Source organism: Anabas testudineus, chromosome 9, assembly GCF_900324465.2.
Source record: "Anabas testudineus chromosome 9, fAnaTes1.2, whole genome shotgun sequence".
Taxonomy (NCBI): domain Eukaryota; kingdom Metazoa; phylum Chordata; class Actinopteri; order Anabantiformes; family Anabantidae; genus Anabas; species Anabas testudineus.
In genome coordinates this window covers 5,815,108-5,830,959 of record NC_046618.1, presented here as the reverse complement: position 1 = coordinate 5,830,959, position 15,852 = coordinate 5,815,108, and the positions used below count along the sequence as shown (strand labels likewise).

Genomic DNA, 15,852 nt, shown 5'->3' with positions numbered 1-15,852 from the left:
AACAGAACTTCATGCATTTCTTCAAAACCTAGAAAAAGTTGTTTTTTTTGTGTGAATTTGACACTATACTTTGAATATAATAAAGGGGTATCCTACACAAAATGTATTAAATGTAAGTAGATCTTCTTTTTTTTTCCATAGGCTAGTATTTGACCACGTCTTATCTTAACAGTTTTACTTTGGGAGGTGTCCACCGGTTGTTTTGCTTTGACCCATAGACTGTAGCTGATGATTTTAATCTTTAGTTTACGCCACGATGTGTAATAATGGTTATTTCTGACGCTGCTTCACATGTGTACTTGCTGCCACAGCCACATAGTTAAGACAAAATAAATTGTATTTCTTTACTGTGACAACGGGAAAATTTAAGCCCAAATCAAACTAACTCCCACTGACTGTGCCTACAGTTGCGACTTTTAAAGGCTATAAATAATATTCGCTTATTGTCATTATGTGTTGTTGTCTCTGGTTTGTTTGAAACGTGTTAATAAAGTTGAATGAAAAAAACGGCACGGGCTCTATATGACGTGTTTTTCAGGGGACAGGAGGAGGGCGGTTTGAAAGCAAAGAGTCCGATTTTGTCAACATGATTTAAAATCAACCAAATTACCTGAAGAGATTGAAGTAACTTTTCGCTGTCAGTAAGGTACTTAATTTGGAAGTTAGCTGACACTAATGGACGACGAGTTTATTGGAGTTCTTACGATACTTAGTTAGATAACGTTTAATGAACTCTGTATGCTAGCTAGCGTTAGCTGTGGCTCTCCGTTTTACTGCTGGCTGTAGTCAACATCTTACCACTTACATGTTGATCCTGTTTACTTCTGAATTCGTGTCTTTCTTCGCCGTAGCTTAGGTGAACACAAAGATGGCGAGTGTGCATGAAAGTTTGTACTTCAACCCCATGATGACGAACGGGGTGGTCCATGCCAACGTGTTTGGCATCAAAGACTGGGTTACTCCGTATAAAATCTCCGTCCTGGCGCTGCTGCATGAGATGACTGCATCTAAAATCACACTACCAGAAAGAAGGCGACTTAACAAGCTAATTCTGCCCTTACAACAGGTTGGTGTTGTTGACACCGTTACTGTACATTGTAATCTGTCTTGTTCAGTTTGGTGTCTCATTATGGTTGTACCTTTTGCTTCATGTGCTGCTAACAGGGTCCAGATTTGACTCTTGGTCAGTTCCTGAAGACAGTGGAGGAGTGTTGCCCTCAGACTGCATATGCGGTCAAACTCAGGTGTGCTGCTTTGGCTTCATATTCTATATTTAGTCAGTCAGATGCATGCAGTCTTGTTATTGCTTACAGCCTGGTAAGCCATACTCAGACTACTGGTGCTAGGAAATCATGACACTTAATTGTAATATGGCTTTTTAGCAAGGAATTGTAATTAGATATTTATATTGCCAAGGCTATTTGTATTGTGTTTTCTTTCAAAGGCTGCACGAAATGGCAGATGGAGAGCTAAAAGACATGGAGTACTTCTTTTCCACTCTTCCCACTCCATTTACTGCTTTTGATACTGAGGCTTATAAAACCAGTGTTGTGGGTGAGTAGTACACATGATTTCAAAGCTCTTAAAGTCTGAAAATCCTGAAATGTTTGTTTAGACAGACTCGTATTAAGCTTTTACTTAACTGTGTTTTAAGGTCTTTTTATGAGATACATGCTCCTGGCCTACAACAAGCTTTCATTTAGTCAGGTCTACAAGCTGTACAAGTCCCTGCAGCATTACTATCACAGTCACTATGCCAAGCCTACTGATGGTCAGGTGGGTTTGCCAGCGCTAACAGCAGATGACTCCGACATGGACCTCACCAGCACTGAGGATACTATTGGTGACAGAATAGACAAAGAAGAGTTGGACATCCCACTGCATGAGTCAGAGCTTCGGTTGGTTTGCCATTTGCAGATAAAATAATTTTATTGATGTGCCATAACATATTTTACTTACAAACTCAACTTGAAAGGTTTAGCATATTTGTTTAATTAGCTGTGCTGCTGATTTGATGCTGCTACACTAGGACATCTGTTAACAGCAGATTCTCATGTGTTGTTTTGGTTCTGCTCTAGAAATGACAATACACCAAGCAAAGGTCCCCTGTCGCAAAAACAAGCAGAGTACTTCCTTGCAAGACAGGTGAGTGTTTAAGTAAAGCTGAAATAAAAGAAGTGCCTGCTTCTTCAGACCATTTGATGGGATATAAAATATTCACCATCTATATCCAGTCAAACCGACACTGTATGAGCTGTTGAGACACTCAAGGGCTCATGCATACAGATTTTTAATACATCTTTCAACAGGCATACCTTCTGAAGAATGATGAGAACAAAGCTCTGAAGCCAGCTGCACTGCAGGAAGAGCTCAACAACATGCTGAAGTTTAATCCAGATTTTGCTGAGGCGGTGAGGCCCACCTTATTTTATTTATTTATATTTTGTCCTTCAGGGGAGGGAGGCATATCTCTTTCATCAACTCTGTGTATTTTACTCTCTCTCCAGCATTACCTAAACTACTTGAACAGCATGAGGGTCCAGGACATCTTCCTCTCCGCCCACAGTCTCTTGCATTATTTTGACCGTCTCATTTTGTCTGCAAATGAGGGAAAGAGCAATGGGGATGAGGGCTATGGACGAAGTCTGCGCTACGCTGCTCTTAATTTGGCAAGCTTGCATTGTCGCTTTGGTCACTAGTGAGTACAAGCACTGTCGGTGTCTATGAAGATAATAATAATGATAATGAAATACTTTCTTGACATAGAATTAAAGTTACCATACAAATACTTTTTGTTATTTGTTGTTTTACCTCCTTTTTTGCCATCAGTCAACAGGCTGACCTAGCTCTACAGGAGGCTATTCGCATTGCCCAGGAGTCCAATGACCATGTGTGTTTGCAGCACTGCCTGGTAAGTTACCTTTTTCCCATAGTGATGTCAGTATTTTACTTGACATCAGTGTTTCTCCATGATTAATGGCTCATTGTGTTTAAGTGGTGCGCTTCACTGTCACTGTGTCCCAGAGTTGGCTCTACACACTGGAACAAATGAAGGGATCTGACAGCACTGTGTTAACTGAGGATTCAGTGAAAATGGCTGCCCATTTCTGCCTGCCAGTAAGTTCAAATAAATTACAAATACAATTCTGCCATACTGGGCATTTTGATTTTGTTAGTTGTTTAATGTTAAAAAAAGAAAAAATGCTTACAAACGTGTTGCATTGATTCCGTGATCTGTGCACTTTGTAATAACCATTCAAATGTCTACTAATAAGAGATGGTCTTTATCTGAGGTCTGGGCATGTTTGATCTGCACAAGCTGTTTTAAAATTCTTCAACACAGCACAGAGGTGTTCTTTATGTAATAATACATTATGTAGAGATGATGTATGTATGTAAGAGATTATAGACTGTACTACTGGACCCAGTACAGGGTCTGTAGTCAGTATTCCTGCTCAAAGGAACATACAGGAATACACAGTAACATTAAAAGATAGATTGTAAATGAAGTCATGGCTTGCCACACAAGAAGAAAAACAAGAGAATGCATAGTTTACCAGTCATATTGCTTGGCTTAACCTTGCTTTTGTATATTTGATCCTAGACATGTGTTGTCCTGCACACCAAATGATAATCCTCTCCTATTATAGTACCTGGCATCTCTGGGCATTCAGTCTCTTGTCCAGCAGGGGGCAACACAGGGTAAGACAGCCCACAAATTGATGGACGCGCTGAAGGACACAGACATCTTGCACTGGAAACACAGTCTGTCGGAGCTGATCGAGATTAGCCTGGCCCAGACCACGTCCATTTGGAGGATGTATGGCAAGAGGTCAGGCTTTTTACCTTCCCACCCAAACACACAGTTGTCAGTTCTGTTCACTGTTACTGACACACAACCATAACCACACTCACATTAAAGCAACCCTGTGAATCATGGCTAAAATAGTTAATGTTTCTATGCAGGGGTTAACATTTTGCACAAGTCACACTTTAGACGAACCTAAATACTAAAACCACAAAACTTTTGTGTCAGTCCTTAATGTGGCCTCTTGTGTGTCATACAGCACCATGGCTCTGCAGCAGGCCCAGCTGCTTCTCAATATGAGCAGCCTGGAGCCAGTCAATTTTGGGGTCCAGCAGAATAACACGGAGGCTTTCGCCGTGGCTCTCTGCCACCTGGCTGAGCTCCATGCTGAGCAGGTAACGCATTTGATTTGATCTCGACTGTCTGCTTTCTGCCCTGCTGTAGCATATCCATTAGCCAGTTGGCCCAGCATTGCAGGAAGTTAATAGACATTGATTAAGTCTGCTTTCCAACTCTTAACTCTTTATTGCACGTGCCCTTTCTTCTGTTGTAGGGTCTGTACAATGCAGTTTCAGAGATTCTCCAGCATCTGAAAGAACAGTTTCCTCCACATACGCAACATGCCAAGGTGGGTTCTGTCACCCATACTGTGGTCCTGGGTATAAAGTCTGAGAACTGTAATTGCAGGAACAGTAAAGCTGAGTTTTCAGGCAGCAAAATGCATAACAGATTAAGTAGTTCCATTGTCTCTTTTTTTTATCCCAAAGCATATTGCGTTGACTAAAAATTGTAAAACATGAGGAAAATGTAAAAAATAATGTTTTGTGGTTTGTTTGTTTGTTTGTTTGTTTTCCCCGTCCACCCGATCTCTGCTTCAGCTCTGGATGCTGTGTGATTTGAAAATCCAGTTTGAGAGACATATGAACGAAGGGAAGTGCCATTTAGCAGCGCCCCTAGTCACAGCTATCTCAGCCTTAAACAAAACAGAAGGTCTCTACAGGTAATGTCAAAGCACAACACTTGAAGTCTTGTCTCATACATGAGCAATTTGCAGTAACAACAAGTTTGTTTGTTGACAGGAAAGCTCAAGTTCTGAAGGCTCTCAACCGGAGCACTGAGGCGTACAGCATCTTACAGCGGCTACAGGTTCACTGTGAGAAGACCAAATGTACAGAGATGGTCATCAGGTAGATGGACTAATTTATTTCTATTTGTATTTATTCCTTTCTTCATTCATTCTTTTATTGGATGACAAATTATCTGACACCATGATTACATGTTTCTAGGAGACTACAGGAGAGTGAATGCACCTACGTACATTTGATATTTTGTTTTTTTTATTGGTGAAACTTAATGAACCTATAATATTTTTGTAGCTACACTGACATTACACGTCATCATCTTTGTATAAAAAGACAAATAAAAAATATTTTTCCAGGAATACATTTCCAGACGTACTTGTTTTCAAAGAAACCAGACTAAGCCACATTCTTTATTTTGTCTTAATCAATGCCTGTTCGTGTCTCGTGCAGAGTGATGCTCTGCACCGCTGAGCTCCACTGGGAGTCGTCTGGCTTCTCCACAGCCCTTCCTCTTCTCCTGCAGGCCTTGGCTCTGGCCAGACAGCACCACCTACAGTCTCTGGCCTCAGAAACCATCCTTCACCTTGCCTTCACTCAGGTCAGCCACAACAGAGATAGCATAAATAGACATCATCAGAGCCTTCATTTGCATGGCTCCAGGATATGCAAATCAAAAACGGCACAGATGAGCAGGCACGGTTGATTATCTTTGGTTTTCTTTCTGCAGCTGATGTTGGGGGTTCCTGAGCAGGCTCTGAGTGTCCTGCATGAAGCCATTGAGCCTGTTCTGGCCCATGGATCAGTCACGGACAAAGGCCGCGCCCTGCTGCTGACAGCCCGCTGTCAGGTGGCAGTGGCTGGGTTCAGGCCAAACGGCCAAGGGCAAGCAGGTAACAGCCCATTTTCCCGGCCTGAACACTGATCCCTCTTACTCATAGTGTCTCGTGGTTTGTTCATTATCATTTATACACTGCTACCTATTGTCTCCCTGCAGATTTGCATTTGGCAGCTTTGGCTGTCGACACTCTAAAGGAGGCTGCAGCATATTTCTCAAAGCTGAACTGTAAGGAGCGACTACGGGACATCCACTACCTGAAGGCTCAGCTTCACCATTCTTTAGGACACAGCTCACAGTGTAACAAAAGTGCCATGCTTTTCCGGCTGCTGGACCAAGAGCTGCAGTCACCAGCTCCACCAGTGTCTATGCGACTTTAACTGCTCCCTGTATGTCCTCAACCTCGATGTCTGGCAGCTGAAATTAACATATCGCCTCCATCACTAACTGCTAAGTTGAGTAACTGCTGTTCACCACTAGATGGTGTCGAAGCTCTGTCCTGTTCTCTCTCAGCACTAAAGCATTTCATCTGTAAATAAACAGTGCCAGGATAAAAATGGAATCGCACGACAGCAGGCGTAAATAAAGCTGAGTCCAGTAGATCAAAATTGGATCCGTTTTCTCATCACTCATGGTCATGGGTATTAAATATAACATGGTTTGCTAGTTTCCACCATGGCAACAGTCCAACTTTGTCAGAAAGACATGCAGGCCGGCCAACCCGTTGTGGTAGAAATGTTGAAAGTTTATCAGTAGCTGTCACAGCAGTGCTGATTTATCCAGCGCTTTTTGATGAATGAGGGTAATATCACAGTTAACTACAAGATGAATGTGTTTCAGTGGCCTGGATGATTCGTATTACGCTTGAGGAATACTGATGAAGCTGGAGATCAGGGGAGGAAATTGTGATCACATTTATATTGTAATAGAGCCATGCTGACATTACAGCAGATACTGGATCTGTATTCCACTTATGTCTGACACAATTTGTGAGAACTATTTTGCCTGACAACGTTACATTTATGTGTTCTGACAGGGCTCTGATCTATTACTTAAAGTCTTTCTCTCAAGAAAATAAACGACTTGTTCATCTTATTGTATTTTCAGTTAATCTGGCACAGCAGGAGTAATTATGATAGGAATACATCTGCAGTGGGAATATTAGTCAGTTAAAGTTTCATTCGTGTTGGCTGTGACGGTTTTGTGCATCCTCATGCACAAACATAACGTGGGATCTGAGCACTCGCAGCTTCTTCTTACCGTGTGTGATAACCACTTGAAACCTGTTCAATTGAAGTGCCATGTTTGGCTTTGTGCCACTCACTGACAAACAGATTATAGAGGTGCGCAGGAAAAGCAGCCCAGTTTTCATATAAATGTCACAGAGTCATGTGACCCAGCCTGTTCTATAAGTGAAGTCTTAAGACTGTTGCTTATTGTGGTTGTCACAGCACAGCGCCGTGCACCACCTGTTTGTCCTGACTGGGGGTCAGGCCAGTTCACAGGGTCCTTTTTATGATTTAAAACTCCAGAATATAGAAGAATCTGTGTTAAGTTTGTGCAGAGTTTAGCTTATGGTGTTTAGTGTATAGCCCACAGAGTCTTACTGTTGCATGATTGATTTGCTGCAGGGTAGCCAAGCAATTTCCATGAGTTCCATCTACATGACACGAAGCTCTTACAAATTTCATAGGATAAAAAAAAAAAGCTACTGAAAAGATTTTTTTAACTCTGACACTCACATTTTTGTGATTGAGTTTTTTACCTAAAGGCAAATTCGGATTGTTGCTCGTACTTGGTTTTTCATTTGCTAAAAAAGCACACATGAGTGGAGATATTTACTGAATGCTGATTGAAAGCCACTGAACAGTGAAAGTGAAACAGGGTCAGGTTCTTCTAAAGTCCTGATTCCTCAACAGGTTTTATCATCCCACTACAACTGAATCCATTTTATTGGATTTTAAAAACAATGTGTTTAAGCGAATAATTTTTTTTTTTCACAAAGGATTTATATATTGAATACACTTATTTAACTTCCTGGTGCTTGTATTTAATAACCGAAAAGCTTACCAACATGAAATGAACTGTGAAGTGCAGTGGATGGAGCATCGTCATTCGTGTGCTGGTGCTTTGTAGAAGTTGAGTAATACAGCAGGAAAAATAACCTAAATAACAAAATAAATGTACTATAGAGTGCCTTTAAAAAAAGATCCACCATGTGAAGTGGTCCAGTCAGAGCTCAGACCTCACCCCAATAGAGATGCTGCGGACTGACGTCATGACAGTTATTACTACTAGACACCCTATAATATGTAAAAATAAAAAATCCTCCTAAACTTTATGCAGATCAAAGGCTGTATGTGCTTTTTTCATCAGCTGTTTAAATATTTAATGTCTGCAGGATTGCACATGTACTGTAACAGCTCATATTTTACAACAGAAAATTATAATAATTATTATAATTTATAATAAAAACAGGTAATTCAGGTTCACATACTTTTTCTTGCCACCTATGTTTACCTATGCACGTGGCACACCTTTAAAGATGGGACTGTTGAATAGCCGGTTGTACCACTCAACTGCTGCAGGATGGGTTGCCATGAAGTCTGACACATCAGCAGATCACAGTTGGTTTATTGTGTCCAGAGCTTGTGACCAAATACCTATAATACTCAAGACATGTGCCTGAGCCTCAGCTTTACTTTGGTTTAGCGCTATCTAGCGCATAGTGCAGGCTATACCTGCATGAAAACATCAATGTAGTTATAAACACAACACGTTGGCCTAGTTTATGAATCAACAATTAAAATAATTACTGTTTGTTAGTCTGTCACTGAAGCTTTGGGTCATTGTGATACTGTCCATGCCCTGGATAGAATTTATTAAGCACACACGAGGTTCAGTATTAACACTGAGGAACAAACCCTAACCCCAGACTAAGAGGTACTGTACTTTTTTGTGCCTGATATTCTAGTACAGAAACAGCCCCGTTTCTAGGGTAAAATACAGCATCTTTGTCCAAAATGTTTAATAACAAGCATAAGAACAATGCATGTTTAGAAAAATATATATGCAAATGTATCTTTCAGAATACACTATACATTCATTTAACCCCTAATCGATATTAAAAATGTACATTTCAGAAATTAATAGTTTCACTATTGAAGCACGGTAGAAAACAACACAGTGAGTTGCCTCTACATGAAGCTTGTTTCATTATGAACTTACATCAGGAGAAAGATGTAGGTAGACATTTTAAACATGTTAAAGCAGGCAACAACCTGAGATGTGTTTTAGGTATACCTGCTTTCAAGTCTAGTTTCCAATTGGTTATTAACCTGTCTGATGTACAAATAAACCATTCTGTCCACTTATTAACAAAATGCTTCCCCAGACAAAAATAAACTAAAAAAAAGACTAAAATAAATAAATGAAATACTACAAGTACTACATAGAAAACCTACAATCACTCCGATTCTTACCTAAGAACATTTCTTAGAATGACATGATCATTTGTCTAATGTTTGGTGCTTACGCCATTGTATTTAATATGTTGGATACTGTGTTATACTGTACATAAACAGGAGTCAAACTAGGTGCCACCTCTTACTTTACTTCAAAACACAGAGATAATGCCAAAAAGTAATGCTGTATATAATTGGGTTTCAATAAAAGAGGTATTGAAGTCACTAGAGTCATTTTTCCATGTTGGAGTAAAAGAAATTCATCTGAGAGGACTTCTGTCTGAGTCTCTGTAGTGTAAACACAGCTCGAGCCTTCAGTGCAGGAACCTTTGTGTTGTGGCTCTATCCCAGTGTCTTTTAGGAGACTGTCCAGACTGGGAGAAGCAGAGGAGGGCCTGAATGCACGCTCAGTATCCTGCTGGATAACCTCCTTTCCTGGGGTCAGACTCTGCACAGAGACGCTCTCCCTGTCGTACCACTGCTTGCACCACAGAGTCTGGAATCCTCAGCAGCTGTGTTACATGGTTCTTCTGGGCCAGACCCTCCAGAACACTCTGGTATCATAATAACACACACATACAAAAATATATAAAGTTTCTGGTCTTCAATGACAGTTGATAAAGATATAGATGTATTAAAAAGAACAGATTTTTTATATTGCATACCTCAGTCTATTCATTATACATCAGTATTAACATTTTTAATAGTTGTCTGATGAAATCTAGTTACTGACTTTGTTATTATCCCACGTCTTTGCGAATTCATATTCACACTGACTCTGAATCTTTAAAATCTTTTCAAAATACATGTTTGCCCGTGGGGTAGTTAATCAATCAAAGTGAAATCAACATCCAAGGCTGTTTAGCAATTTCATATATTCCATTGCAGATGTTGTTAAGCACCACAAGTTGTCCACGTGTGACCCACCTCTTCAAAGCCCTGCTCCACCACCGTCATATTAGGGTTGAGCTGATTGTGAAGTCGTGGTGCTGTCACAGCTTTCTTTAGGTCGTAGTTGAAGAACAAGGAGTTTAGGATGACCTGTTGTTTAGTCAATAAATAAATAAATAAGACGTCAAGTGTCACATTGTTAATGTGTGAGTCTACAGAAAGGAGGTACATGTCAGTGAATCAGACTTACTAAAGCAGTGGCTGTGGTGATCTTTGTGCCCCCAGATGCTCCTACAACCATTTTTACTCTGTTTTCTTGGTCAAAGATGATCGTGGGACACATGGAAGACAGCGGCCTCTTGCCTGCAACAAATAAACACAATGTGGCCACACCTGCGTTATGGATAAATGTTACCTTGAGGTTTAATGGTCCCCGTGCTGCATTTAATAGATAAAACTGCCACATTAATGCAACACATGTTTACAATGACTGGAAACTAACCAAAGAGTAGCACTGAACCATTGAGGGAAGTTAGGGATTAACCTTGTAGCTTTAAAATTAAGGAAGTTGATGCTGTTTGTGAGCTAAACCTATCATGGATCCTGACAGTGACAAATGCAGGAACCAGTGAAAGGCTGATGGAAACATCACCTCCGTGTCCTCCTCACTAGAGAAAAAGAGTCAAGTAACCTCCTCTTTCTTGTCTCTCAGTAATATAGAAAAACACCACTATCCATCAAAACAGACACGTGTTCAAAAGCCGTAACCTAAACTGGGGGTTTAAGTCATGCAGGTGTGAGAACTCAAACCATTCACACCTGGTTGAATGAAGTTGTTGGGAGAGGGAGGGACTCCAAACCCGTTGGTCACGTATGGAGAGCTGAAGTCGTTCATTTCATCGTTAAAGATTATTCCGGTGGATCGGGACATGACTTTGGAGCCAAAGCTGAGGAAATAAAACAGCTTTTTAATGATTAATTCAAAGTCACAGCTAATAGGCATCAAAATGGCTTCCTGCACGCTGGAAATGTATTTTATATTTAACTCTAAGGCTACATTTCAAATAGTTTTCAAATACTCTGACAGGTGGACTTCTTACTATAGATTAATGGTGCTTGTGGCCGCCACAGCACTTCCATCCTCAGCTATGACCGACAAGTGAGCTGTCCCGTGGTTTTCTGGGACAAAATAGTCCGGCTCATAATAGTTGTCTGGGTGCGTGGTGTCGTCTGTAATTTTACTTCTGATGCCATCAGCAAAGTAGTCTGAGGTCATGTTTTGGATGAGCTGAGGAGAACAAAAGAAGCAGCAGAGCCAACAGTGTGCCATGCAAATCATAAATGATGCGCCTCTCTTGGCCTTTGTGACAACACAGAAAATCCAACCTGAATTTTTCTAAATCAACATACAACAGTGATCAAGCTGAAATAAAATAACAAAAACATTAAGGCTTACGTCCGTAATATTGAGATAGCGTGGGTCCCCGAGTCTGCTCCTTTTGGCATAAGCAAAACGAAAAGCCTCTACGATGCGGTGGTATGTTAGAGTCTTTTTCTCTGCTGTAGAGACACTTGTGTCTGTGAAGTTGTACCCTGCAAAATATCCACAGGAAAAACATGTCTAGAGGAAATGAAAAATTCCATTTTCTTGGCCTAATCAGCTAATGAGGCTTCTCCATCATTGTGCTAAAAGCCCATTTCAGTCAGTGGCAGGTCATTAAACTCGAAGTCAAATAATAACACGAGCCCTTCCAGCAGATATAAATCTGTGAGAACGTGTTCCTCCAGAGTCATATATGAAGACATTAAATCTTATCCCTCATTTGAAATTAATGATGCCACTTTTTATTTAAAGCATGACTAAAGATTCTCTGCCTGAACAGATGGGGACTCAACAGTGAATTAAATCTGGCAAGCAGAACTGTTTTCTGCTTCCCAAACTGGCTGAGACACATTCCAGGGACGACCTGGGGAAACCTGACATCCTTTCTTCTGCATGGCTGCACAAGCACTTGGCCAGGCTGCTCACCATCCACTATGTTCAGTATGAGTGCCAGCACAGGGCCACTGGAGGGGGCGTCTGGGACATGCATGGTGTATTCCCCAACGTTGAGCTTCAGAGGGTTCTCATTCAGCACAGGCTGATACTCCAGCAGATCATCCAGGGTGATAATGCCACCTGGATCAAAGGCGGTAATGTAATAAGAAATTATTCTCACATGAATGTTTGCTTTATATTGAGGTATTTCTAGAAAAAAATACTTTGAAGTTGTTATCTATTCACTATTCACAAAGACAACAACGGACAAGAAAGGAAGTGGTACCTGCCGCCTGGATATCCTCCACGATGCTCTGTGCCAGTGACCCGTTGTAAAACACATCAGGCCCCTCCTCTGCTATTCTTTGATACGTGTTAGCTAGCTTTGGGAATCTAACAATATCATTTTCTTTCAGGATGTTTTTTTGGGAGTCACAAAACACCTCACTGGAAGAAGAGAAAAAAAGATAGATAAATATAGTCAAATGTAACATACTTAACCAAGTGAAGCTTTAAAGGTCTTGTTAAACTTATTTACTGTCATACAGAGATTTACAGGAGAAAATGTACACATGTAAACATGAAGCTGCTATGGATGGATTAAGAAATCTGGATTTGTCCCAGGGGCCACTCGAGGTACTACATCTATAACTTTCGAGGAGGCACAAAACACCACCAGAGAAAAGAGATGAGTTGACAAGACATCCATCTGCAATTATTACTCTGCTTTTCTTTTTAAAATACTAAGGTTTTGTATTCAAAATACTTTGCCTAGGAAAGTAGTTTTCATGTGTGTGTGATGTCATCCCAGTGTAAAATCTCCAGGGCTGAGCAGGTGGGGGTAGGGACATGTGAAGTGTATAACTGCACAGGTGTGAGGCAAACCAGGAAGCAAGGAAACCTTTTTCTGTTCATGCACTGGACAAGCAATTTTCAGTCAAATGAATGGGCACCGCTCTTCTCTTGTAATAAATCCATGATGGCTGTTTTCTGTCTTTCATCCTTTCCCATCATCACTTGACTCACCACATGTTGGCATCTCCTTGAATGGAGTCTTTGCTCTTGAAGATGGCATGAGCCAGCGCTTTTCCTATGGGAAAGCCGTCACGAGCCAAGGCGATGCTGGGCTCAAACAGCTCCCTCCACGGCAGCCTGCCATGCCTCTTGTGGGCCATCTCATAACCACGGATCTCCCCTGGAATTGCTATGGACAATCCACCTGTCAGGCAAAAACAGCAGTGCCACTATTTTGAATTTCACAAGCTCTTCTCTTCTCTGTCTAGTGTGTATGAAGGCCTACTAAAAGACACAGACACCCTGAGACATCTACACACACTGTAAACACAAAGAGGTATTTTGTATTTTACTTTTATGAACCAGCATGTTTAATATGAAAGAACTTCTGAGAGGAGCTGGTTGGATAGATTTAAGACTACACTATTTATCCTCTCTATATTCGTCTGTAGCTACACCGGTCATGGTAAAGTGGCTTCAACAGAATCACACAACACATAAAGTCAGATATGCCTCCAGTGAATCACTGTCACCCTCCTGTGCCTTGGAAATGTTCCAACAGCTCATATCTAGTTGCTACCTGTATGGGAAAGTTTGGTGTTGTTGCCAAACATGTCTTCCGTTGCGTTCATGGGTGCTGTCTCTCTTGCATCTATAGTTTCCACTTTTCCTGTTAAGCAGAAAATCAGAACAGATTGACAAGTTTTAAAATATATATAAATATTATTTTGCCTGTTTTACTTTGTTGAGAAGTTGTAGCTTCTTATGCACACACACCTGTGGATGCGTTATAGATGACGAAGAAGAGTCCTCCTCCGATGCCCATGCTGTGAGCGTTCAAAAGGCCAACACATAGCAAGGCAGCGATGGAAGCATCCACGGCTGAACCATTTCTCTTCAAAATGTCCCTGTATAGACAACAATCAGGCCATGTGATATCACAGTCTGTCACATGTGGAAAAGTCAAAGCAGGTCTAGAGTATGAGAGGCTCCTTACCTCCCCACTTCTGAACACTTTCCAGCATCAGCAGCCACAGCAGCCTTTGAATAGAAGTGGTCCGAGGGGGGAGGCGTGTTTTTCTTCCCCAAACCCATGAACACCCCAAGGAACAGACTCACTGCAGCCACCAGAAGGACCACCAGACCAGCAATCAGGGACTTCCCAACCATTTTCCTGCTTGGGAAAGTCAGCACACCTCACTGTGAGATCCTTCAGCTCAGACACAAGTGCCCTCTCCTCCATACATCAGCTATCAGAACTGCAGGTCGAACCTTTACACGGATTACGGTGTGGGGAAAAAAGGACATTAGATTTTTTTTAAGAGGGGAGAGCAGAAAATTCACTTACCTTTCAAAGAAAGATGGAAAAATAATAGACAAATAAGACTGAAGAGAGCTGGCCATTTATCGACTCTTGGTGTGTTAACAGTAATGACAAGGTGTTCAGTCGGCCCCGCATCAGTCATTGTGCAGAAACATGGTGTATTATTTGTGGTTTTTAGGTGTGACTTAGCGACTGGCGTTCTGATGAGCATTTTTAAAATAACAACCACGTGCTCGTTACGCAAATAGGCAAGAAATAGGGGCATACTATAACTAGTCTGAGTTTGAGTTTTGGCATCAGTCACAAAGGTTGTGAGGTTCGAAACTGAAAATTTGCTTTTAGAAAAATGTTTTAAACTAGACATCATATTGTCAAAGGACAGGTGCCTCCCTTTCCTCATACTGGAGTGTAGCTCTTGAGTATTTCTAGTCCTCCGTAACCTTCCATTTCACACTGATATCAATCTTGCCAAAGTGAAGGTGTGAGCGATCCGTTTACAGATGCAGGCTGCATTCAGCCCTGACTTGGGGGATCAGCGTGATTGGCTCAGCCGGCAGCGTTGCCATGCTCAGTAGCTGTGTCACAGACTGTTTGACTTATTCTGCAGGCATCCTCAAACCAATTGAGATGCCTGAGCCTTCACCAAGCAGCACAGGTTCGAGCTGGCAGTGACAGGAGTTTCTCAACAGCAAATACCCTTCTGTGGAACCTGAGCTAATCCACTGTGCACTCCTGTTGCTGGGCCAAGCTGATAAAGCACCATCAAAGGAGCCTGTGGGCTGCGCCTACTGCTGCGGCTGTGATTGTGTCTAAATCTAATCAGCGCTATCCTGTTCTGGATCTCCCAGGTTCAGAGCTGCCCTGAGGAGAAGAGTCTATTTAATGGACAGGGCTGATTTATGGCAGAAAAGGACAATTACGTATCTGTTTCCAATCACAAAAGCTTTTCCTTCAGCCTTTGTGCACACAGCACTGTCACTGAATGGCGATTGTTTTATGAAATATTAGCTCGAAGCATGTTCCTATTTGACCCTCAGGGCGAGTCACATGTTTCATTCTGACTTTGCTGAGAGGGACACACTCCTACCCACCAGGTTTCCCTCCAGTTGCTTCCTCACAATAAAAGGAAAAGTCTTGCAGCATATCAGATCCCACGAGGCTGTTGTTCGTGAGCGACAGGTGAAACACAGCCTACAGACACACAGAGGTGATGTCATGTGTTTTCACTGGCGGCTGCAGCTCTGTAATAATAGTTGTTGTTTCACAGGCAGACTCTGTTTGGAGTGCTGCGATTGGCACCTATCATTTAGTTGTATTATGTGATTCATCAACAAATGTTCCTTTATAGACATTTCAAACTCAGTTTTGTTTCACACACGTTGTGAAAATGAATTAT

The 15,852-nt window shown here is 41.5% G+C and overlaps 2 protein-coding genes across 3 annotated transcripts; one reads left to right on the top strand and one right to left on the bottom strand.

The window, feature by feature from the left end:
• The first annotated feature begins 513 nt into the window (after positions 1–513).
• anapc5 (anaphase promoting complex subunit 5) lies at positions 514–6,820 on the top strand. 2 transcript variants are annotated; one of them, XM_026344194.1, is made up of 18 exons: positions 514–646; positions 857–1,066; positions 1,165–1,244; positions 1,445–1,554; positions 1,655–1,898; positions 2,079–2,145; positions 2,310–2,411; positions 2,508–2,698; positions 2,830–2,911; positions 3,025–3,117; positions 3,651–3,832; positions 4,068–4,203; positions 4,362–4,436; positions 4,687–4,808; positions 4,888–4,995; positions 5,341–5,488; positions 5,618–5,780; positions 5,885–6,820. In XM_026344194.1, exons 2-18 carry the CDS (start codon positions 869–871, stop codon positions 6,103–6,105), a joined length of 2,322 nt encoding a protein of 773 aa, XP_026199979.1. In that variant the 5' UTR covers positions 514–646; positions 857–868; the 3' UTR covers positions 6,106–6,820. The 2 variants fall into 2 exon arrangements, with proteins under 2 accessions (XP_026199979.1, XP_026199978.1); XM_026344193.1 differs by having other exon boundaries at positions 534–646; positions 852–1,066.
• Positions 6,821–8,249: 1,429 nt separating this feature from the next.
• ggt1a (gamma-glutamyltransferase 1a) lies at positions 8,250–15,712 on the bottom strand. The gene is made up of 13 exons (XM_026342536.1): positions 14,481–15,712; positions 14,130–14,309; positions 13,910–14,040; positions 13,713–13,802; positions 13,145–13,337; positions 12,405–12,565; positions 12,110–12,259; positions 11,537–11,673; positions 11,181–11,368; positions 10,900–11,027; positions 10,331–10,443; positions 10,117–10,230; positions 8,250–9,743 (listed from the first exon to the last, which is right to left on the bottom strand). The coding sequence occupies exons 1-13, from the start codon at positions 14,534–14,536 to the stop codon at positions 9,597–9,599; spliced, it is 1,788 nt and encodes a 595-aa protein (XP_026198321.1). The 5' UTR covers positions 14,537–15,712; the 3' UTR covers positions 8,250–9,596.
• Between the last annotated feature and the right edge of the window lie 140 nt (positions 15,713–15,852).